The sequence below is a fragment of the Natator depressus genome, chromosome 8 (assembly GCF_965152275.1).
Source record: "Natator depressus isolate rNatDep1 chromosome 8, rNatDep2.hap1, whole genome shotgun sequence".
NCBI lineage: Eukaryota > Metazoa > Chordata > Testudines > Cheloniidae > Natator > Natator depressus.
The window spans coordinates 22,930,886-22,953,856 of NC_134241.1; the positions used below are offsets into that span (position 1 = coordinate 22,930,886).

The 22,971-nt window shown below is 44.8% G+C and overlaps 1 protein-coding gene across 1 annotated transcript; it reads left to right on the plus strand.

The window, feature by feature from the left end:
• Positions 1-25: 25 nt before the first annotated feature.
• LOC141992664 (large ribosomal subunit protein uL11-like) lies at positions 26-5,177 on the plus strand. The gene is made up of 2 exons (XM_074961995.1): positions 26-118; positions 4,803-5,177. The coding sequence occupies exons 1-2, from the start codon at positions 26-28 to the stop codon at positions 5,175-5,177; spliced, it is 468 nt and encodes a 155-aa protein (XP_074818096.1).
• The last annotated feature ends 17,794 nt before the right edge of the window (positions 5,178-22,971 follow it).

A 22,971-nucleotide genomic window follows, 5' to 3' on the forward strand; every position in this document is an offset into this window, starting at 1 on the left:
CATCAGAGGCAGCTTGCCGGGTGAGATGGTTGGGGGATACCACCTTCCAAGAAGAACAGAAATCCAGGAGACGTTCTGTTTTAGGGTCCCTGCACCTGGGCAGATAACAAGAGAAAAGGTAACTTACCCAGCATGGTAGTAAAAATGTCAAACAGTTACAGCCAGCCAAAAGTAAATGTATACTGTACTTTCTATGGCTATGTCTACACTACAGTTTATGTCAGCATAACTTATGCCGCTCAGGGGTGTGAATAAACCACCCCCATGAGTGACATAAGTTACATTGACATACGTGCTCATGTGCACAGCACTATGTCGGTGGCAGAGCTTCTCCTGCTGACATAGCTTCTGCCGTTCACAGAGGTGGTTTTATTAACCTCTTCACCAGATGCACTGCAGCGGCGCAGCTGCATCAGTACAGCTGTGCCACTGCAGCGCTGTGCATGTAGACATGCCCTAAGTAAAGCATTTCCTCTACAGTCCATTGTAGGCATTCAGCAAGCCAGGCCTTGCCTGGAGCATCTCATTCAGAAGTGGTTCAAATGCTTCACCTCTTATTGCCACGACATTAGATGCGTTACAGAGTGATTGATCCCACAGCTTTAGCAGAGCTGTGTGAAAGCAAACAACGCCAATGGAAGCAATGAGGTGAGGTGACACTTGACATGTAAATAAGACATGATTTCAACAAATTGTTACGTCTCATTAGCTTGATTCATTTTTGTTATCCTATAATTCCTATATTTGGCACCCTGTTCCTCCACAAAATATGGGGTTCCTCGCATCTCTTTGCAATTCATATCTAATTCTTTTTTTACAGCCACACTGCCATTCTGGATTCCCTATGACCTCCCTTTAGATATTTCATGATCCTCTTCTTCATAACTTAGCTTCCTGCTTCCCACTTGTAGGCTCCCTGCCTTTCATCTCTTGAGAACCGCAAGTCCAGCTTTTTGGAGGGTCTCATTTTGGGCCACATGTTTTGGTTCTGCACAGAGCTCCGGTGACACTCTGGCACCTTTGGGAAGCAACCTGCACATACAGGTTTCTGTACAGTGGTGCCAAGCCACAGTTTGAACAGACTGCCAGGGAGAAGCACCTCACCTCTAATCATAGCATCAACACATATCTCAGACCCCATTACCAAACACAATGTAAAGACCAACATGAAGGACTCAGACTGCAAAATGGACTTGAGAACATCCATTCATGCCACCTATGAAGGAAAGTAGGGAGACTTGCAGGAGGAACATCTATCAGGACTACATTCCTGTCACTGTTCCCTTGGGTTGGGTTTGAACAAGTGGCCAGTAGCTCCATATTCACCTCCAAGGCCATCTGGCTTTCTCAGAGGAAATTTATTTTAATCTCTTTTAAAAGTAGAATCTTTCCAAGTTTGCATCCAGTCAAGTCCTGCCCAAAAGAGGTCCTGCACATCTCTATCTTCCCTCCATAAGTCCTCCCTCCGTTGCTGCTTCTTTCTTTTGGTGAAAAATTAGTCAAGGTAGAGCATCATCACCAAGCCTTGTGGGACCAGTCCCTTTTAGCCCCTTTGTTAAGGAAAGAACATAGATTACATATAGAATATCTGCAGCCTATGGGAAAATAGCAATTGGCGTGTTCTGGTGTCCTGCAGGATGCAATTATAGCCCATCACGTAGTTCTGCCTGTAGCACCGATAACCTCTCTGATAAATTAACTAGGGGTATGTCTATACTACAGTTAGACACCCACAGTTGGCCCATGCCAGCCAACTCGGGCTCATGGGGTTGTGCTATGGGGCTGTTTAATTGTGGTGTAGCCATTTGGATTTGGGCTTCAGCCCAAGCTCTGGGACATAAGAATGGCCATACTGGGTCAGACCAAAGGTCCATCTAGCCCAGTATCCTGTCTTCCAACAGTGGCCAATGACAGGTGCCCCAGAGGGAATGAACAGAACAATGATCCATTCCCTGTCACCCATTCCCAGCTTCTGGCAATCGGAGGCTAGGGACACCATCCCTGCCCATCCTGGCTAATAGCCATTGATGGACCTATCCTCCATGAATTTATCTAGTTCTTTTTTGAACCCCGTTATAATCTTGTCCTTCACAACATCCTCTGGCAAAGAATTCCACAGGTTGACTGTGTGCTGTATGAAGAAATACTTCCTTTTGTTTGTTTTAAACCGTCTGCTTATTATTTTCATTTGGTGACCCCTAGTTCTTGTGTTATGAGAAGAAGTAAACAACACTTCCTTACTTACTCCCTCAAAGGTTCCTGAATGTTCACACCACAATTAAACAATCCCTTAGCCTGAGCTCTAGTCAGCTGGCATAGACCAGCCATGGGTTTTTAATTGCAGTGTCGGCATACACAAGCCTCGGTGTCCAAATGGGTTTGCTTACATTTTGGTGGTTTTGCCACTGAGCACAGAAGACACTTGTAAAACACTTCTCCAAGTTAAGCTACTGCATGGAGCCTAATTGCTAACTAGAAGCCTGCAGAAACCCATCCAGTCAAGAGCACAGCTGTAATGGCTCATAGTATATTGTTATAGGTTAGCTGCACCTACATTAAACTCATTAGGTGTCAACATTTTCATCTATCACAAGAGTACTACTTATTTCAGCAAGAGGTGATGGTAAAATCAATCCAAGTGAATGAGATTATACCATTGGAACTCCGAGTTGTAGTGCATTGTTTACTCTCGGGAAATTAAATTGTCAGTTATCTTTCCAAATGGGGTGGGAAATGGAGAAAGCAGGGAGTGCACATTAATACTGTAAAAGTGAAGTTCTAGTCTGAAAAGTGATATGTGAAACTAGCACTTCCTTACTTTACAGCAATGCTCTCTGGGTGCATTCAGAGTCATTGGAGTAGATGTTCATCTGGGGTGAATGAGCATCAAATTACACTGCATACAAATTAATGTTCTGAGGTAGCAGCTCCTGAAGCTCAGAACCAACTATCTCTGAGAGAGCGAGCTAGATTCTATGCTGGCTTGTACATCAACAGAATTGCTCACTTAGTTCCAAACTGCTCAGGAGATGATGGGGCTGGGTAGATGTAATGAGGCAGAGATGACCTGGTGGTGACAACACACAAGACAGAGAGAACCCAACTCGACTTTCAAATCCAAGCTGAGTTTGCAGGGCTAGCAGTTAGGAAGAAAGGTTGTTTTAGCCTTTGAATGAAGCAGATTTGATGAGAATACACTTATGCCTCAACTACCCTGAAGGCCCATCATGCCATTTTTAGAATCACTCTAATACAGAGAAAAAAATCTTTGCAGAAGGCTGAGGGGTGGAGCAACAAGAAAAAATGTTCATGGGAACCTTTAACCTCTGGAAGGGTTTGAACAGGGGGCTCCTCTCCTTGTGAATTGGCTGCCAGACTTTAAGGTTGTTGCTGCTGGAATTTTAAGTGTGTTTGCTCTGTCTCTGACCTCCTGTGAGACAAGAGATTAAATCTCGTTTCCTTCCCTGCTCTCCTCCTCTCTGGCTGTCCCTTCCCCAAGACCCATAACAGGAACATTTTGAGCCTAATTCTGCCCTCAGCTATGCATTTACAGTTCTCATTGACATCAGTGGGGTTGCACAGGCATAAAATGAGGGCAAAATTTAGTCCTTTGATTCTCTTTTATGGTACAACTTGTACTTTAGTTAACATGGTGGATGGTTTGCAATCAAAGGGGATTTTTTGCCAGGAGGAGGAGCTGTGTCTACAATGAAGGTGTCCAGTGCCAGTTTTGGAAAAAGAAAGCCATGGTGATGTGTGTGAGACTTACTGAAGGTAACCCAGGTTAAGCTTGTTCAGAACAGAAATCACTGTTGGCCAAGATTTCAGTCCAGAGTTAAAATATATGCTGTGGAGGTGTAGCAGTGAGTACCAAACAAGGCAACATCCTGCCATTCAATGGATTTACTGCTGATTTACACCAGTGTAAGTGGGATAAGAATGGCCCTGAGTCAGGAGGGAAAAGGCCCAGATTCTCAAAGGCATTTAAGCATCTAACTCCCACTGAAATCAGTGGGAGTTAGGTACTATGGCAGAGCTCCAACCTTGTCCCCATGGGTCCCACCCTTCCAGGCAGTTTATGCTAGCCTCAAGGCTCACTGTGACCCTCCATGTAGCCCTTCTCTCTTTGGGGCCAGGGTACAGTTTACTGAGCCCTTTTCATCATAAGCCAGCAAGGAGTTTGGTGAGAGAACTCCCACAGTCTCTGTTGTTCCTACGGGCTTATTCCAAAGCAGGTTAGCCTCTTGTCCTGACAGGGGCCTGTCTTCCCCTCCCAGGAGGTGTTTCTGTAGTGGTGGGTTGGGGGGGAACCCAGGCCCACCCTCTACTCTGGGTTCCAGCCCAGGGCCCTTATGGCAGTAGCTGTTGGCAGCCGACCTTTCACTGCCAGAGTTGCTACATTTCCCTGGCCACTTCCCCACAGCTCCCCCACTTCTCTCTCTTAACGCCTTCTTCACCCTTACTTTAGGGTTTCCTTTCCAGTGGTTTGAGGGTGTCTTCATTACCCAGCCCTTCAGCCACACTTCCTCTCCCCTGGCTCTCCTCAGTCTGATTGGAGTGAGCCCTTTTACAGTATCAGAGGGGCCTTAATTAGAGTTAGGTGTTCACATTAGCTTAACAGCCTCACCTGACTCTTTGCACGTTAATTGGAGTCAGGTGTTCTCATTAACCTAATGGCTTCAACTGACTCTTTGCAGGCTAATTGGAGTCCACCCTAGCCTGGAGCAGCCCCTGCTCTGGTCAGTCAGGGAACAGAAAACTGCTTATCCAGTGGACAGTATATCTGTTTGTCTCCCAAAAAGGTTGGTGATGACATCGCCAAGGCAACAGGTGACTGGAAGGGGCTGAGGATCACAGTGAAACTCACTATCCAGAACAGGCAAGCTCAGATGGAGGTTGTCCCTTCTGCCTCTGCCCTGATCATCAAAACCCTCAAAGAGCCTCCCTGTGACAGGAAGAAGCAGAAGAACATTAAACACAGTGGCAGTGTCAGCTTTGATGAGATAGTAAACATCGCACGCCAGATGAGGCACTGGTCTTTGGCCCGGGAGCTCTCTGGAACTATTAAGGAGATTCTAGGAACTGCTCAGTCTGTTGGCTGCAATATTGATGGCAGACATCCTCATGATGTCATCAATGACATCAACAGTGGCACAATAGAGTGCCCAGCTAGCTGAGACAGAAGCCAAGAAGAACTCTCAACATAAAAGCTGATTAAGATTTTTTGTGACAATTACGAACCCTCAGTAAAACCTGCAGTTGTCTGAGAATGGTCTGGTAGTTTAAATACAGGATCCAGGTTGTCATTTGAAGGTGCAAAATGCTGGAATCTAAACACATGGTTGCTTCCAGACAATCTTTATTCTGCCACATCAAGATTACACAATTTTTTTCTGGTCACACACTGAACTAATATCTATTAGCTACACTAACAAGTTGTCCTTGAGAGACCCCCTGCATTTTGGAATGGAGAAAACATGCTACATAAATGTTACAAAGGTTAAAAGTGGAGATTGCCTCTAATTCTAATGGAGACTATACCTTACAAGGTGGAACTTAAAGTGCCACTGTACTTGAACTGGCTTTGCTTAACTCCTATCCCTCGTAAAACTTGCCATCATAAATATATGTATTCCTTGTGAGGAAAAAAAATTATTCTGCTGTACCCCACTGGCCTGGGTCTATCACAGTACCTACATAGTTTTGAGGATCTGGGTCTATGCTACTGAAAGTAAGTGTTTCTGCAGTTGAGGTAATGGAATATATGGGACATTTCCAGTATGTTTTCTCCCTCTAAAGCCCATGCAGATTACTAAGGCTATGTCTACACTACACAGCTTTTGTGTTGCTACAACCATGCTGCTAAAAGTTGCACAGTGTAGCCACTGTTTGTCAGCTCTCCTGACGACAACCCCGTTTGCATTGTCGGCAGGAGAGCGCTCCTGCTACCAAAGTACTGTTCACACTGGCGCTTGTTGTGGCAAAACTTTTGTCTTTCAGGGGTAGGGGGCTAACACCTCTGAAAGACAAAAGTTTAGTCGTTCAATTGCCAGTGTAGCCTGAGACTTATGTGTGTTCATCAACAGAGTAGACCCCACAATGTCTGCTCACAAATGCCTCCTGTAGGCAATTCTCAAAGGAGTCAAGCTTCCTGGGAATCTTACTTACACCACTCTGCCGTGGAATGTGTGGATGTTAGCACATGTCTTGGGTCTCTTTTCTATACATGCAGCCAATGTTCATGGATTTATTAACTCTGAAACTCACATTTTCTCCTGTTTGATGTGGTGGCTTAAGACCAGTACTCTACAAGCTTCTTTAGTTATCCACACATATTTTTTTTCCTTTGTCAATTAATTTATCTTATGCTTTCCCCACAACAGTTGAATACATTGTTAGAGAACTCAGTAAGTATGTCAAGAAAGGGAGAAAACTTCCAAAGACTCACATAAGAAAGCAAAACCACACAGCTGGTTTTGAACCTAGAGTCTAGCTCATTGCAGCCAACTTTTCAGCCAGCATGTCATACATATGTAAGACGGGAATGGATTTGGTGCTATGCACATATTTTCTGAACCACTGAAGTTTTTCTCTAGCTATTATTTACTTGCTTAAGTTTCCATATACAGTACATACAAATCTAAAAATACCCATGAGTCTCTGAGGATCTGCCATTTCTGACCCCATCTCTGAAACAGGGAAATAATTTCTCTGTGTAAGTGCAGCAATCAGGAAAAATAATAATCTTGACTTTTATTGTCAATAAGGATGGAAATCTATGGCCTTGTCTTTTCCTTTGGCCTCTATAGAAACTCTTGCATCAACCAACTGGGGCCATGTATGGCCTTTGAAAGGCACCCATCATCTTGGTATCTATGGGCAGATATGTAATTGTAATATTTTATGAGAACGAAAGAAAGAGTTCTACACAAGAAAAAGTCGTAGTCAAGCTAGTCCAAGCAAGGTCTTGGCATTAGGAATTTACCAAGTTCTAATCCTGGCTCTGACCTCTGAGTCAGCTCCTCATCTGAAAAATGGAGACAAGAATATTTATCTCCCAAAGCTGTTGTGAGGAACGATGAGTTAATGTTTGTGGAGTGCTTTGAAGATTCAGGCCCCGATCTTGCAAACATTTACACCATGTTTAATTTTAAACACTACTCAAGTGCATAAAATTAAGCATGTGTTTGCAGAATTGATGACTATAAAGACTGAGTATGAATTATATAGATCAGTTAACCTCCTCATTTTTCTGCCTGTTGAATTCGTCCTTGTGGCAACAGTATGATATTAGCGGCAAAGAGTCCTGTGGCACCTTGTAGACTAACAGACGTATTGGAGCATAAGCTTTCGTGGGTGAATACCCACTTTGTCGGATGCATGTAGTGGAAATTTCCAGAGGCAGGTATAAATATGCAAGCAAGAATCAGGCTAGGGATAAGGAGGTTAGTTCAATCAGGGAGGATGAGGCCCTCTTCTAGCAGTTGAGGTGTGAACACCAAGGGAGGAGAAACTGCTTTTGTAGTTGGCTAGCCATTCAGTCTTTGTTTAATCCTGAGCTGATGGTGTCAAATTTGCAAATGAACTGAAGCTCAGCAGTTTCTCTTTGAAGTCTGGTCCTGAAGTTTTTTTGCTGCAGGATGGCTACCTTTAAATCTGCTATTGTGTGTCCAGGGAGGTTGAAGTGTTCTCCTACAGGTTTTTGAGCAGATTTAAAGGTAGCCATCCTGCAGCAAAAAAACTTCAGGACCAGACTTCAAAGAGAAACTGCTGAGCTTCAGTTCATTTGCAAATTTGACACCATCAGCTCAGGATTAAACAAAGACTGAATGGCTAGCCAACTACAAAAGCAGTTTCTCCTCCCTTGGTGTTCACACCTCAACTGCTAGAAGAGGGCCTCATCCTCCCTGATTGAACTAACCTCCTTATCCCTAGCCTGATTCTTGCTTGCATATTTATACCTGCCTCTGGAAATTTCCACTACATGCATCCGACAAAGTGGGTATTTACCCACGAAAGCTTATGCTCCAATACGTCTGTTAATCTATCAGGTGCCACAGGACTCTTTGCTGCTTTTACAGATCCAGAGTAACACCACTACCCCTCTGATACTTGAGTATGATATTAATTGCCTCAAACTTTTATTTGTATGAATCAAGTTTTTTATTACCCTGGCCAGATACTTTGATGAATGTGCTTGTGAAAAAAGTATCATTCATTAGCTTGGGTGTATTTTTAGATATTGTTTACCTGCAATGCTGAGGTTAGTAATAACCATAGGATCTCTTTGTAGCCTAAAGCAAGGACATTATGTCAACTTATGCTGCTGTGGTGTTTGCAGATTTGCCTGCATTTTTTATGTTCTCCTTTGTTGTAGGGGAGTAGATCTAGGTTTTATTTATGTTCACTTGTAATTTATTGACTTTTGCTTGAAAAGCTCCCAGTCTCAGGAACTGTCCATTCCACTTGGGTGTGCAGTTTGATTAAAACTTTTAGCTGAAAGAAAATGTGATTGAAGTTTTAATTTTTACCACTCATCCATTAATGAATGTTTTCTTTTGACCATAATAAAATAGCAGCCTCATGTTAACTTTACATTGGTAGTTTATTCCTGGAGCTGGGGAATTCCATAACAATCATTTGCACATCTGAGCTACTTAGCTTTCCCAGCCAGTACCAGTATAGGCACAGGTCTGAAATCCACACAAAAGAGGATCTCTGTCATCCTAGTTGTGCTAATCTATCTCTGCAAATTGAAAATGCTTTTGGGTGTACACAAATGGAATTTATAACAGCCCATGGGACTTACAGCTGCAGAATTGAACTGAGGCAAAAACTGTGGCTGTTGTTTTTTAATGGGCTAGATAATTTTATGACCACTAACAATCATTGTTACAGGTAAACTCAAATAATAGGAGTAGTCAAATCTCATGGTTAATCTAATTTGGCAAAAGCCTCTAGCTGCATATTCCATTCATGTAATTTTATAAGCAGTAAACTCATCCCAGCCCAGCCCCAGTACAACTGATAAAGAGTATTTCCTGTGTTTGTTTTTCCCACAGCTTGCTGCCCTGATTTCTAAGCACAAGTAAGGGGTAGGTGTGAGTTTAGCCTCTGAGAGGAACACATCCTTCTTTGAAGCTGGTGAGCCTCAATGGATGCAACTGCATCTAATTAGCTCTAGCTAGGATGGCTTCCCTGAACAGCCTCTGAACAGCTGGGGATTAACCCCTATGTAGCTCAGCAAGGCTTCCTGCCAGGGACACCACTGGAGCAAAGAATGGCAGGGCATTGAGGTCCTCTTCATGGAAGGCTCACCCCCAAGACATGTATTTCACATGACAACCCCCTCTTCCCCCCCCAACACCCCTTTTATGAAGGTTCTCAGTATTTTTTGCATATACTGAGAACTCAGAGGGAAAGTTATGAGACAAACAGAATGTAGAGAAACATTGGCAGGCTCTGGAGGGGTTTGGGCAGGAGGCTTCTCTCCTTGTGAATTGGCTGCCAGACTTTAAGGTTGTTGCTGCTGGAATTTTAAGTGTGTTTGCCCTGCCTCTGAGCTCTCACCCCACTCCATACAACACTACACAATTGCCTAGATCGGGGTGTTCAAATATTTTCATAGCATGGGGTACATCTGAATAGAGAGATTTTCTGATGGCTGCCTCATTCCTTGTTGTACATGCTGCCTTTCCTCCCCTGCATGATAGCGTAACATCTCTGCAGAAACTGATTGCACAGAATAATCACCATAAATAACCAATGTATTTTAGCTGCCTTTAATCCAATAAGTGCTTTTTCCTTTTAGAAGATCATCAAGCACATTCTGTACTTTTGCTCCCCCTCCCATCTGTTTCATTTCTTCCAGCAGTAGCACCATGTGACCAGCCAGCTCTCTGCAGGCCACCTGCAGGGGTTCCACAGACCAGAGCTTGGGAACTGCTGGACTAAATACATTAGGGTTCTGGGTTGGCTGGTTTGTATGTTTGTTTGCAGGAGGGCAGATTAGAATCTTCTGAAGTAGCAAGTATTGCCCACAGCTGGGGCAAGCCATTTCTCTAGAACGACCAGTGGTTTGATTCATGGAAAATCCTAAGTGACCCACAAACACTGGTCCAGATTCTGCTCTGGTTTAAATCAGCATAGCTCTATTGAATTCAGTGGAGTTAAGCTGATTTACAGCACCTAAGGAGCTGATCCCATATTTATGATTGTGTGTAAGAAACACAATGAAGGCAAAGAAAATCATGAATCGACATAGCTCAGAGCCTTAGTTTACACCCTCTTAACCTGATCCAAAGTCTGATGAAGAGAATGGGAGGCTTTCTGTTGACTTCAATGGGTATTGGATCACGCATTTTCTAAGAGCAGCAAAGTAGCATGAACAGATCAGAAGAGGAAGTTTGGTGCCTTTTATGAAAATTCTTGTGTCAAAATATGTCAATCTAGACAAAACAGAACATGTCCTCAGCTTGTTCATTTCCAGGCTTGTCCTCTAAAATCCCAATAAAAAGTTGTGAAGAAACAAAAGAAGTGAATGTTAGAATTACTAAGGTAAAAAACTTCATTCCTTCATTCAGTGGAAATTGGAAAGTGGATATAGTAAAATTTTTATTATATAGATTTAAAAGGCTTTAACTTACTCTTTCATTATTTCCTTTCAAACATTCATTGGGAAGCCCAATAATCTGATTCCACTGAGACAAGTGTGCAAATGTTTTACTCTAGCAAAGAATCTAAACTTTATCTGACCTCTTGAAAATAGTAATTATTTCTTTGTTTGATGCGTCAAAACTTTGATTTCCACGCTTTGAGGATCCAATGGGGGGGCTGGGGGGGGACCACAGCGCTAAGTTTAGCAGAAGACCTGGTGGCATGGGTGGTCATGCTACAGAGCTTGGTCCTTTTCTTTGAGCTAGTTAAGGGCCTGATCCTGCACTACTGAAATCAGTGGGAGTTTTGTCATTGACTCTAATGGGAGCATATTAGGACCTATATGAGGTGATTGCAGCTACTGGTATTTAAGATGCAATGGTGCCACCTACTGGGTCCACATTTCACCCATATTCCAAATAATAGCACAAAAATATTTTAATTCTGCTGAGTTTGGGGGATTTCACACATCATAGTTTGAGCCTCTGTACTCATTCTGTATTAGACAGTCAGGGTGAGATTTTCAAACTACATGGTCTGCAAAGAATGTTTTAAAATTATTTTATGCTTTTTTCTTTATTATTTTTTATCTTGGAACATCAGGCGTATCAACTCTGATGATCTCTGGTGTTGCTGTAGAGGTCTCAGAGATGAATACTGTGAGTTCCCTTAATCTAAGAAGTAATATAGAATTCCTTTTTCCCCAAATGTCAGATAGGTATTGGTATAAAACAGCTGTTAAAAAAAAAACAATTAAAAAGCAAAGTGTTTTAAGTAATCTGACTAAAATTCCCTTTCCCTCTCGCTGCTCAACATTCACTCTTCTGTATTTTTTTGATGTCCTAACTTCACCAGCTCTCAAGTCGCAACAGAGTCGTCTAAGATAGACAACTGATTTTTTAATGTTAAAAGGAAGTAGGAAAAAATACTTTTACAAAAACGTTTTAGACACCATAAAGAGGACACACATCCATTTCTTCTCTATTTGTGGGTTACCTTTAAAGCAGGGAATTAAAAGAAAAAAAAAACAAAAAAATACATACTTTCAAGCATACTTTCCTATGCTTCTTTCAACATCAGACGGAAAAACGGAGTCAGTACAGCATGAGCATCAGTATTTTTTGGTACTCTGTATAATGCTCAAATTGGCTGCTTATGCCACACTAGCCCATACTCTGCAGGCTACCAGTTTGGAAAAGAGAAAAAAAAACTTTTGGAGGAAAAAAAAAGAGAGGGAAACATTGGAAAAAATTGGAGCATACAATCACTTTGGGGAGAAATAGCATCATCCTTCCACTTCCCCAATTTGAGCACTGGCTCAAGAAGTTTGTTCCCATTTTAAGTTGTTTCATGTTAGAGTGTCACTGACAGTGGAGTGTTGTGAGCATTTACTCATGGGAGCAGTTCCACTTATGTCAGTGAGTAAGTGATCACCAACATGAGTTAAGGGCTCCACAATCTGGCCTTTATTATCCAAATACATTCACTTGCATAGGATCACATATTCTTGATTTCTTCAATAGGTGTCCAGTTAAACAAACATCATTGCTCAGAAGAATCCCTCAGGATTGAGGAGATTAAACAAACTCCAACAAGTTTCCATTTTTGGATATAAAAAAGTTTCAGCTTTTCATACATTTCTACTTAGTAGAACAAAGGATTCTAAAAGGCTTATTGAAGCAGAAATGTGGTACATCTTAAGTGGGCAAGATTTAGAGGTGAAAGCTGACAAGTGATGCTCTATAGTCTCAGGAATACAGATGTCCTGTTATGGCTCCTATGTTTGAAAAAAATAATACATAGCATGTCTATACGTTTTCTAAGTACTCTCCAAACATTAAATGATTGATACTCATAACACCCCTGTCAGGTCGGTAAGTATTGATATAGTACAGGGAAAATGAGCCAGACAGAAGTTAAGGCCAACACTATGAGACTTGGGTGCCTAAAGACAGGCATCTACATCCATAATTAGGTAGCTAATGAGAGTTTAGAGTGGTCTCTGGCTGTGGGATGGTCAGCCAGCTGGTGAATAGGTTCCCTCTGATGCGGGGTGGATTGGCCATTTGGGGACTGAGACCCCATTGGCTCTTGAGGGGTATATTTCTCCCCGAATGTTGATGAGCTGCCTTAGCCTGGGGGGAGGGACCAAGGGGATGGGTCTCCCTGGCTAGGATGAGGGGCTAAGGAGGAATGGGTTTCCCCGTATTGTCACAGAGGGTTGGAATACAAAGGGGGAAAGGGTTCTTCCAGGCTGTCTGCCATCAACAACAATTCAAGCTGCAAATGGCACCAATAAGGAGAGAGCGAAGAACTGCCAGACTCACATACAGTGCTGAGACAGTTTGGCCCCAGCATCTGTCCCTTTCCTCCTTGTGCACTGCTGGAGTGGCCAGAGAGCATGTAGGAGTGACTGCCTGGTGCATCTAGTTTGAACTCTTAGTGGCACTGGTAGGGGTCCCAGAAGGGGCATTCCTCTTGGAGAAGCAGTATGGCCATAACAGTGAACCTGTGGTGTGGTAGCTCCCTGAGTGATTAGCAACTGGCTTATTGGTAGTCTCAGGAAGAGCTGAAAATGTTAAGTGACAGGGTTGGCCTTAGAATTCCTAGGAAATGAGTTTTTGCCATCACTCACTCCTGTCTGCCATTATCACAGCACTCTGCATCAAGATGGCCTCAGAATTAACAGAAGGACTAGCAAGATAGTCCTGGGATTCCCCCCAAACTTTACTGACTCCTTTTACATTAAAAGTGTGTGACCCAGGGACCTCTTTGCGCCAACTGGTAGAGGGCACAGAGATACATTGGAGCCCTTGGTCTCGTATCTACATACTAGTCCACCAAAGAATGTCATGTCAGGTCTCTGATGAAAGCCTGGGTCACATTGGTCACTCTAATCATTGTGATATGTATTTGCAGATAATATATAAGAGGCTCTGTGTGTGTGTGTGTGTGTGTGCGCGCGCGCGTATGTATCTCCTTAAAACTATAAGTTTGAAGGCAGCTCACTCAAAGGCAGCATGCCTTGAAACAAAGTTCTCCATGCATGGTGGGAGACACTTATCTCCCTAGCTAATCGTTGTGTACCGTGTGTCTCCCAATGGAAGTCTATTAGCGTACTAAGTAAAACCCTAAAGAGCTTGCAGGGACTTCACAAGAAAATGAAGAGGAGGATGTAAACAGCAGTGGTGAGGAGGGATCCTGTTTTCAGGTGAAGATCAAAGGTCTGGTTGGTAGATCTGGGAGTGCAGAGAGACATCCTGGCATCCTTCAGTCTGGGAAGACAAGCTACCAGTGGGCTTGATCTTATGAAAAGAGGATCTCATCCATCTTGGTTGAAAACACTGGGGAAAGGATTTGGGGTAAGCTATCCTATAGGAGACAGGGGAATGTCTTGTGAGTTAAGTTTAGGATCTAGAAAGCAAAAGTTATGATTTTATTTTATATGTAACCATTTATTTCCAATATTCTTATTCAGTATCATTTGAATCTCTTTTCTTTGATAATAAATTTATTCTTGTTTTCACTATAAATATATCTAAAGGCTGTGTGTTAAGCGGAGTGGTGATCCTGAGATTAAACTAGCAAGCAGGTGTGCAGATAATCTGTGCATGTCCGGTGGATCAAGGGCTGGGCATTCCAGAGGGATTGGTGTTTGCCTGTTGCTTGCGTGCAAAGGGATAGCAGAGCCTGCAGGGGCTGAGAGGGGAGTACTTGTGCTGCCTGTGGCCAGGGCTAGCAGGGCCAGCAAAATGTCACAAAGTTAATGTGTGCAAAGGGATCTTTAGGTCTCCTTAGTGCAACAGCTGCTTGTTTGTTTCAACCCACTGGATCAATTTATGCTTTCTGGGATCCTCACAAAGCAAAGGGATACAAACTTCTTTTCTCTTAAAATTAAAGCTAAAATTCTCCTCCCTGGGACCCAAAGATCACTTCTGCTAACAAGGGGCTCATGCGAGCCCTGGCTGTAAACCCCCTCTAGCTCATCAGCACATTCAGGGGAGTGGAGCCATGGGAATCTTCACCCTTCTTGCTAAATGTAGGGGAGGGGTTTATGAGAAAATCCCCCCACCCATAACTGCAAATTGGGAAAGGGGTCTCAACTAGGCGGTTGTTCTTCTCTCCCTCCTGTGCACATGCGAGGAGGAGATTCTAAATACAAAGTGAGAGAGCAATGTGCTTCTAGCTCTGGGGAGCTGCTGGATGGGCAAATATTTGGGAGCTGAGAAGCACCAATACTAATGCTACATTGCAAAATTTAGTATTTATCTCACTGACTCCAGCTGGGAAGTGTCAATAAAATGACATCTTCCACTGAGAGTCCAACTTCCCCATTGACAGTTAATGAATCAGCACCCGATATTTCTAAAACTCATTTTGAAATATACTTCATACATACTGACTGAGTTTTTTAAGGTATTACTTGGATCAGTGCAGTTTTCTTTTAAGGTTGACACTCTAGCTCAGACCCCTGTGCTCTTTGCACATCCATGGAAGTTCTAGCTGGAGGCTCAGCTCCACTTCAGAATTACTTTGGCTTAGTTTTGTATTGCGGCTTCTCTCTTTTTAAAATGATCTGACATTTGATAGGACAGTGTGAGGGTTCAGAAATATTTTCTGTAAATCAGAATAAATTATGTGGCCATACTAGAAGAACAAGAGAAAGAGACATCCCCAGATGTTCTGCCAAGAACCCAAATAACTCTTGAAGGAGAGCAGATCCAAGAGGTTGATGAATACATTTATTTGGGCCAGGAAGTCAACATGCACCATGATTAGAAAGGTGAATTGTCACGCAGAAAAAAAGCTGGATGGTGCGCATTCAATGACATCAAGGACATCCTCCAAGGAAAGATCAGCAAAACAACTTGTGCAAATCTTTTAACTCGACCGTGCTTCCAGCGATGTTATATGGCAGCGAAACATGGTTGCTGACAAAGATTGAAGAACATCAACTGTCTGTCACACAGAGGGCGATGGAACGAACATTTTTGGGTATTTCACTCCACGATTACATCCCCAACGAAATAATTAGGCAGCAGTCTGGAGTGCGAGATGTTGTTGTTGAAAGCAGGCTCAGCAAAATGCGGTGGGCGGGATATGTGGCCCGACTCAGCGACAACAGATGGACCGCAGCTATATCCGAGTGGTATCCGCGAGAACAGAAATGGCCATGCGGTCAGCCTCCAAAGAGGTGGAATGATTTCCTAACAAAGAGATATGGACAAGCACGGCGAAGGATGACCAGAGCGAGAGAAGATTGGAAGACGTGTTGTGATCGGCTCAGTCTCAACTGATGAAGGACCGACAGTCTACACAGTGTACGCAGGTTCATGAAATCTGGTCTTTTGAGTGCTTTTACCCTATACTATACAAATTTCACAGGGGAGACCAGTGCTTCTCAAATTGGAGTCCTGATCCAAAAGGGAGTTGAAGGAGGGTTGCAAGGTTATTTTAAGGGGGTTGCGGTTTTGCCACCCTTACTTCTGCGCTGCCTTCAGAGTTGGGTGGCCAGAGAGCGGTGGTTGTTGGCTGAATGCCTAGCTCTGAAGGCGGCGCCCCACCAGCAGAAGCTCAGAAGTAAGGATGGCAAGGTATGGTATTGCCACCCTTACTTCTGCTTTCAGAGCTGGGCAGCTGGAGAATGGCGGCTGCTGACTGAGGGCCCAGCTTTGCAAGCAGCAGAGCAGAAGTAAGGGTGGCATCCTTACTTCTGCGCTGCTGCTGATGGTGGCTCTGCCTTCAGAGCTAGACTCCCAGCCAGCAGCTGCCACTCTCCAGCTGCCCAGCTCTGAACGCAGCACTGCCATCAGCAGCAGTGCAGAAGTAAGGGTAGCTTACTGCAACCCCCCCACAATAACCCTGTGATCCCCCCACCCCCGCACTACTCCTTTTTGGATCAAGATCCTTACAATTACAACACCATGAAATTTCAGATTTAAAAACCTGAAATCATGAAATTTATGACTTTTAAAATCCTATGACCATGAAATTGACCAAAATGGACCATGAATTTGGTAGGGCCCTATTTATGCTCCATGATGTTTAACAGTGGAGGCTGGTAGCCTCTGAAAATGGAAAGGCAAACCTGATATGCCTCCTCTCAGATAGTCTGGTGGGAAGCTCCCATAGAAACATAGATGAAGTTTATCTCCCATCTGCTTTCAGTGGTACTGTTTTTTCTTGGTGGTGATCCCCTCTCCTTTGCAATCCAATCAGGTTAGATTCTGCCTCGCCTACTTGCCCTGGCCAAGTTGCCTTTGTGGTTTGTTTGTTTGTTTGTTTGTAGCTAGACCTGTGCAAAAGGTTCACAAGAAAATCTGAAACTTGCTTGATTTTGTCTTTCATTGGAACATGCCGGGGAAAAGGTCATTAACATTTATGGACTTTGCAGGTGAACATGGATCCAGCCAGAGTATTCCTTGGCTGGCTTATGGTTTTGCATAGTAATTTGCAATCAAAATGCAGAGCTTCACATGACTTTGATTTGAGAACGGACAAAACTCAATGATCTGGCAAAATTCTGCTTTGAGATTTTGGGTTTGTTTAAAATTTAGGGGTGCAGATACAAAGAAACATTGAAAGAAATGTTGCCCGATGTCAGGAATAAGGCCCTGTATCTGCACCTGCACGGTCTCCTATCAGCCTAATGAGCACAGCTACGTTGCTTCAACCAGACCCCTGATGGAATGCCCCGTCTCATTAGCTGAGCAAGCTAGCAGGTTTGCTCTTAAGCCCAGCACCAGTTTGCTGGCTGCTTAAACTATTTGTCCATAGATGTGATAGTGCCTGTATCTACTTATTGAATCCCAGACCTCTTCCAGGTAATCTGGTTCTGACTCTTGGCTCTAATTCCTGATTTCTACTCTGAGCCTTGGCTGTGGTATCTGGCCTTTGACTCTGGTTCTGATGCTGGGCTCCTATTCCTGGCTACTGACTCCTGCTCTAATGAGTAGGCATATCTACCCACCTACTAAATTGTTGATAACTCTAGTTTTATCCACTTCAGTGCTGTCTAAGGGCCTGGTCTAAAGTCTCTTGAAGCCACTGAAAAGATTCCTCCTGATTTCATTAGATTTTTTTGGTTCAGGCTGTCTGGTACATAGTGCAAAACACCAGTGCAATGCTGTCCCTGTGTAGCTGGTGTATTTCAGTTGATAATCATTTTCCTATGCAGTGCTGGTACTTTAAAAAAAACCAACAACAACATTGGCTTAGCTAGTGGCAGAACAGATGCTCCAGTGGAACACAGAAATGAAGTGTGGAAACAGGAAAAAGTGAGCATGATCTGTGTCTAGCTGATATGAGCAATCGTAAGTAGATACAAACAATGCATTTATAGATCCTAATAGTAAAGGGCAAACCTTGCCTCTCCTGCCACATTCTCCCCCATGGAGATCCTGCCCCCAGCAGTACTGATGCAGAGTTACTGTTTGGAGAGGGTTGGAGGAGAAGACTTTAGGATCCTGCAGAGGGGCTTCCTCTATGCTGGCTTGCAGTGTTTAGGGGTAGCAGAGGAGCTGAGTTGAGGCTGGGGATCTGTGATTATGCAGACTCCACATGCACACACAAAGCAGGAGTCCAGGAACTGTGGGTACAACTGCAGCTTCAAGACTGCAGTAGAAGGTGCAAAGCAGCTCCATGAGCGGGGGGAGAGGATTCTTTTCCTCTCAGCCCCAAAGATCTCCCCCAATGCAGGCTGGCTGCTTGGTCTGTGCACTGGTGATCAGATTGGAACCTAATTCACTACAGTTGCTTTGTTATGGAGAAGCTGGACAAGAAATACGTTATCAAGCTGTGATTTTTCTGTATCACTCTAAAAAAATAATAAAGAGCTAAAAGTCTAATTACCAACCAACAGCGTTATCCTGCTTACCAGTTTCTTACCTTGTTCTGAGGAAGTCACTGACAGGTGGCCCCTCTCTAAACATGCTGTCTGCTGGTGGCTCTTCCTTGATGTAAAATGTGATCCTTATGAGACCTTTGTGCAACATTAATTCCAACCAGTTAACAATCACATCCTAGCTCCAAGAAAGCATCTTCATTGTGTAACCCTTCTGCCAGGCCAAGTTGATAGCAGCAAGGGCCGGGTTCAGTACACAGGGGTTCCCTCTCATCAAAGCAAATACAAAACTGGCTCGAGCCCCCACCCAGTGACCTGGGAAAATCTTACACACCCCCTGGGCGCCTCAAAGAGGCAATACTTCCCCTCTCGCAAGCACGGAGTCTCGGTGTAGTAGAGAATCTTTAATAACATGAGGTAAACGACATCAGCATTAAATTGGGAAAACACCACAACTAGTGTTCATTAATCAAACCATGAGCAAAGACCCACCCCAGCAAATTGGGCCACATCCTTTCCCTCGGGTTCTTGAGTCCCAGAACCCAAACGTCTCTTGAGTCCAGCAATCCTCAAATCACCCAAAATCCAAAAAGTCCAGCCCCAGAGTTCAAAAGTTCATCTGCAGAGTGTTACTCCCCAGTCTGGCTAAAATGTGCCTGTGTGTGGGGGAAAGAGGTAAGGGGTACCTTACGTGTCCTGAAGCTGACTGCCCCACAGGGCTCTGCTCTGCTACGCTGTCTCACGAACGGCTCCGCTCCACCACGACCGGCTCCACTCTGCACAGCTCGCCGTCTCACGAACAGCTCTGCTCAGCTCGCCGTCTCACGAACGGCTCCGCTCCACCACGACCGGCTCCGCTCCACCACGACCGGCTCCGCTCTGCACAGCTCACCGTCTCACGAACAGCTCTGCTCAGCTCGCTGTCTCACGAACGGCTCCGCTCCACCACGACCGGCTCCGCTCGGCACAGCTCGCTGTCTCACGAACAGCTCGGCTCAGCTCGCCGTCTCACGAACACACCGCTGTCTCACGAACGGCTCCGCTCCACCACGACCGGCTCCCTCTGCACAGCTCGCCGTCTCACGAACAGCTCTGCTCAGCTCGCCGTCTCACGAACGGCTCCGCTCCACCACGACCGGCTCCGCTCGGCACAGCTCGCCGTCTCACGAACAGCTCGGCTCAGCTCGCCGTCTCACGATCACACCGCTATCTCACGAACGGCTCCACTCTGCACAGCTCGCCGTCCCACAAACAGCTCTGCTCAGCTCGCCGTCTCGCGAACGGCTCCGCTCTGCACAGCTCGCCGTCTCACGAACAGCACCACTGCACTCTAGATCTTCCGGCTCCCCACTACTTGACACAGTGCTCAGTGATTTCAGCTCTCAGTGATTTCAGCTCATAGTATTGGGGGCCTTAGTGCTGGTGCACCATAAGGCCAAAGTGAATGCAGCACAGTACCTGTAGCAAGACTCTTAATAGACCCAAAATTAGCTCTGACATTCCACAGTGGAGAGAGACAGAGGTGCAATTGGTGCTTCAGGCCCTCACAAAGGGGCCCACACCACCAGGTACTAATACCTGTCTCAAGTCTCTCTCCCTTCACAGAGTTTTGGAACCCATGTCCCTTGCCTAGCGAGTGCTACTCAGTTGATGGTGAGTCCCTCCATCATAACAAAAGGCCAAGTACAGTTCCAAGCACAGTTCCCATAATCAGGGTAATAACAATTTACTCTTCCCGCCCCAATAACAAAGACACTGGGGATCCCACAACAGCCAAAGTGACCATTTGGGCAGTTATGGCCTCATTCTAGGCGGGGTGGGTGTGCCTATGCAAATTGAGATCAGCCCCTGAAGTTCTTTTCCACTACTTGCCACACCTCACCACCAGATGTCAGGGTGGAGCCCATCCTGACTCTGCTTACATCCTCCCCCCAGCCGAGAATTTGGCGTCCCGACAAATCATACTCCCTTTATACCAACTCATTGGTTTCCTCCAAAGGGCCTCAGGAAGCCCACTTTGGCTTCCACAATCCTGTGTGCTAAATGTATTGGCTCCTCACTAGTCACCCCAGGTGCATCATATGTCAACCGTTTTACTGGTCTTATCATCCTGTCTCGTCTATTGAGAATCTCTGTTGCCGAGGTAGGGAGAACATCCTCTTGATTGACGGATGGAGAGGCTTCCTTTGAGGGTCCCTTGGCTACTGGCGTAGGCCCCTGCACTCCTAGTTCTAACGCGGGAGGGTCCAAGGTGCCCAGGAGATCCTCTACCTGTGTGTCTCCACTGGCCAATAACCTGTGTGTGTCATCACACGGGGGTCTCATCAGCGGCACAGGGGTGTCAGAAATGGGCCTAAATAATTCCGCCATGGGGTTTAGGGCGGAAGAGGGAAAACTCTCGTTTGGTTCAGCTGATCGAGACTGAAATCTTGTCTCCATCCCAGGATACACCAGGGTTGTGTCTTCCTCCTCAGACTCACTCTCAGATGTGCAGAATAGGGGTAAGTTAGCTGCACGGGGCCCGCTGTCTGTGTTGGATGGCGGCTTTGGTCTAGCACCTCTGTTCTGCCCGGCTGCCCTGTCGTGGCCCGTCTCATAAGGGATGCTTACCAATTCCCCCACAGGGAGCAAAAGGTTTCTATGCACCGTCTTTATTTGCCCTGGACCGTCTTCAGGTTTGATCTTGTAGACCGGCAGATCTCCCAGCTTTTCCATCACCAGGTAAGGTATTGCCTTCCATCTGTCAGCTATCTTGCGTTTGCCAGCAATACCCAAATTTCGCAGCAGGACTCTGTCCCCCGGCTGGAGCTCCTGCGAACGCACTCTAGCATCATATCGATGTTTGTTGCGGTCTGCGTTTTTCCGAGCTGCAGCGGTAGCTAAGCGATAAGCATCCCGCAGCTTTTCTCTTAGTTGGGATACATATTGCTGGTGAGTTACATAGCTATCTCCATCCTCTGATACACCAAAGCACAAGTCTATGGGTAATCTTGGTTCTCGCCCAAACATCAACAGATATGGGGTGACTCCCGTAGCATCGTTCTTTGTGGCATTGTAGGCATGCACCAGAAATGCGACATGCTGGCTCCAGGTTGCCTTCTGCTCTGGTCGCAAAGTTCCCAACATATCTAATAGGGTTCGGTTGAACCTCTCTGGCTGAGGATCACCTTGGGGGTGATAAGGCGTTGTCCTAGACTTTTTAATTCCTGCTATCTTCAGCACCTCCTTCAGAAGGTGACTCTCAAAATCCCGCCCCTGATCAGAGTGTATCCGAGCCGGGAATCCATAGACTGAGAAATATTTGTCCCACAATACTCGAGCGACGGTGGTGGCCCTCTGATCACGTGTGGGATATGCCTGTGCATACCGTGTAAAATGGTCAGTCACTACTAGAATGTTCCCAACATTCCTCTTGTCTACCTCTACAGACAAGAAATCGATGCATACCAATTCCAAAGGTTTGTTGCTGGTGATGTTCTTGAGATATGCAGCCCTCGTGGGCAGAGTTTTCCTTTGAACACATCGAGCGCAAGTCTCACATTTCCTGCGAACATCTTCAGCCATTCGGGGCCAATAGAACCTACTACGAATAAGTTCCAGGGTCCTCTCCATCCCTAAATGCCCAAAGTCATCATGCAGGGCCCTCATGGCCAGGGCTCTGTCTATTACAGTTGAATCACTTGTGAAGCAAAAGAGCAGAAAACCATCTGGCTTGGAAATGTTTAATATCAGAGTGACTGGGATAGGATCCAAATTCTTAGTACAGCTATCTAATTGGAGATTGCATCATCTCAGGCAAGGAGCATGTCACAAAAGATTTTTGTCGTAATGCTCATGGCTGGTCTTTTGAGGCAGGTTTATATACAGACAGTAGATGTCTCAAGTCTCCTTCTGTTGGTAAAAATCCAGACCTTTGATTCTAATTATAAATTAATTTGTGTGTGTTTAGGAGATGATACTCTGCAAACATCTGGTCATTCCTTTCTGGGGGAGATCTCCTCTTTACCCAACACTGAAAATAAAAAATCTCCACCATTTCTCAAAAGATGCTTCTGTTTATGCCATTGGATTCCTAATTCCTTTCTATACCACAGCAATATCTGATCATTTTCAGGGTCGAGTGACGCATCAACTCAGTCCAAGTTCTTTCTCCTGATGTAGAAAAAGGGGAATAAAGACAACCCAGGGAATTATAGACCAGTCATCTTAACTCTGGTACCTGGAAAGATAATAGTTTATTTGCTCTATCAAGTTGTAAGTGCCTAGAAGATAAGGTGATAAGTAACAGCCAACATGGACTTGTCAAGAACAAATCATGTCAAAATAATCTAATATCCCACTTTGACAGGGTAACAAGCCATGTGGATAAGGAGGAAACAGATGTTATGTTCTTGTCTACCAGTCTCATTGTGACTGCTACTATGGACGCATGGTGCATTCAAAGACTATTGTATCAACTTTATAAATGTTAT

Excerpts from the sequence above, each read along its gene's own strand:
- LOC141992664 (XM_074961995.1), top strand. The coding sequence starts at position 26 with ATGGTTGGGGGATACCACCTTCCAAGAAGAACAGAAATCCAGGAGACG. Across the intron at positions 119-4,802 it reads GGCAGATAACAAGAGAAAAG|GTTGGTGATGACATCGCCAA; the intron begins GTAACTTACCCA and ends TCTCCCAAAAAG.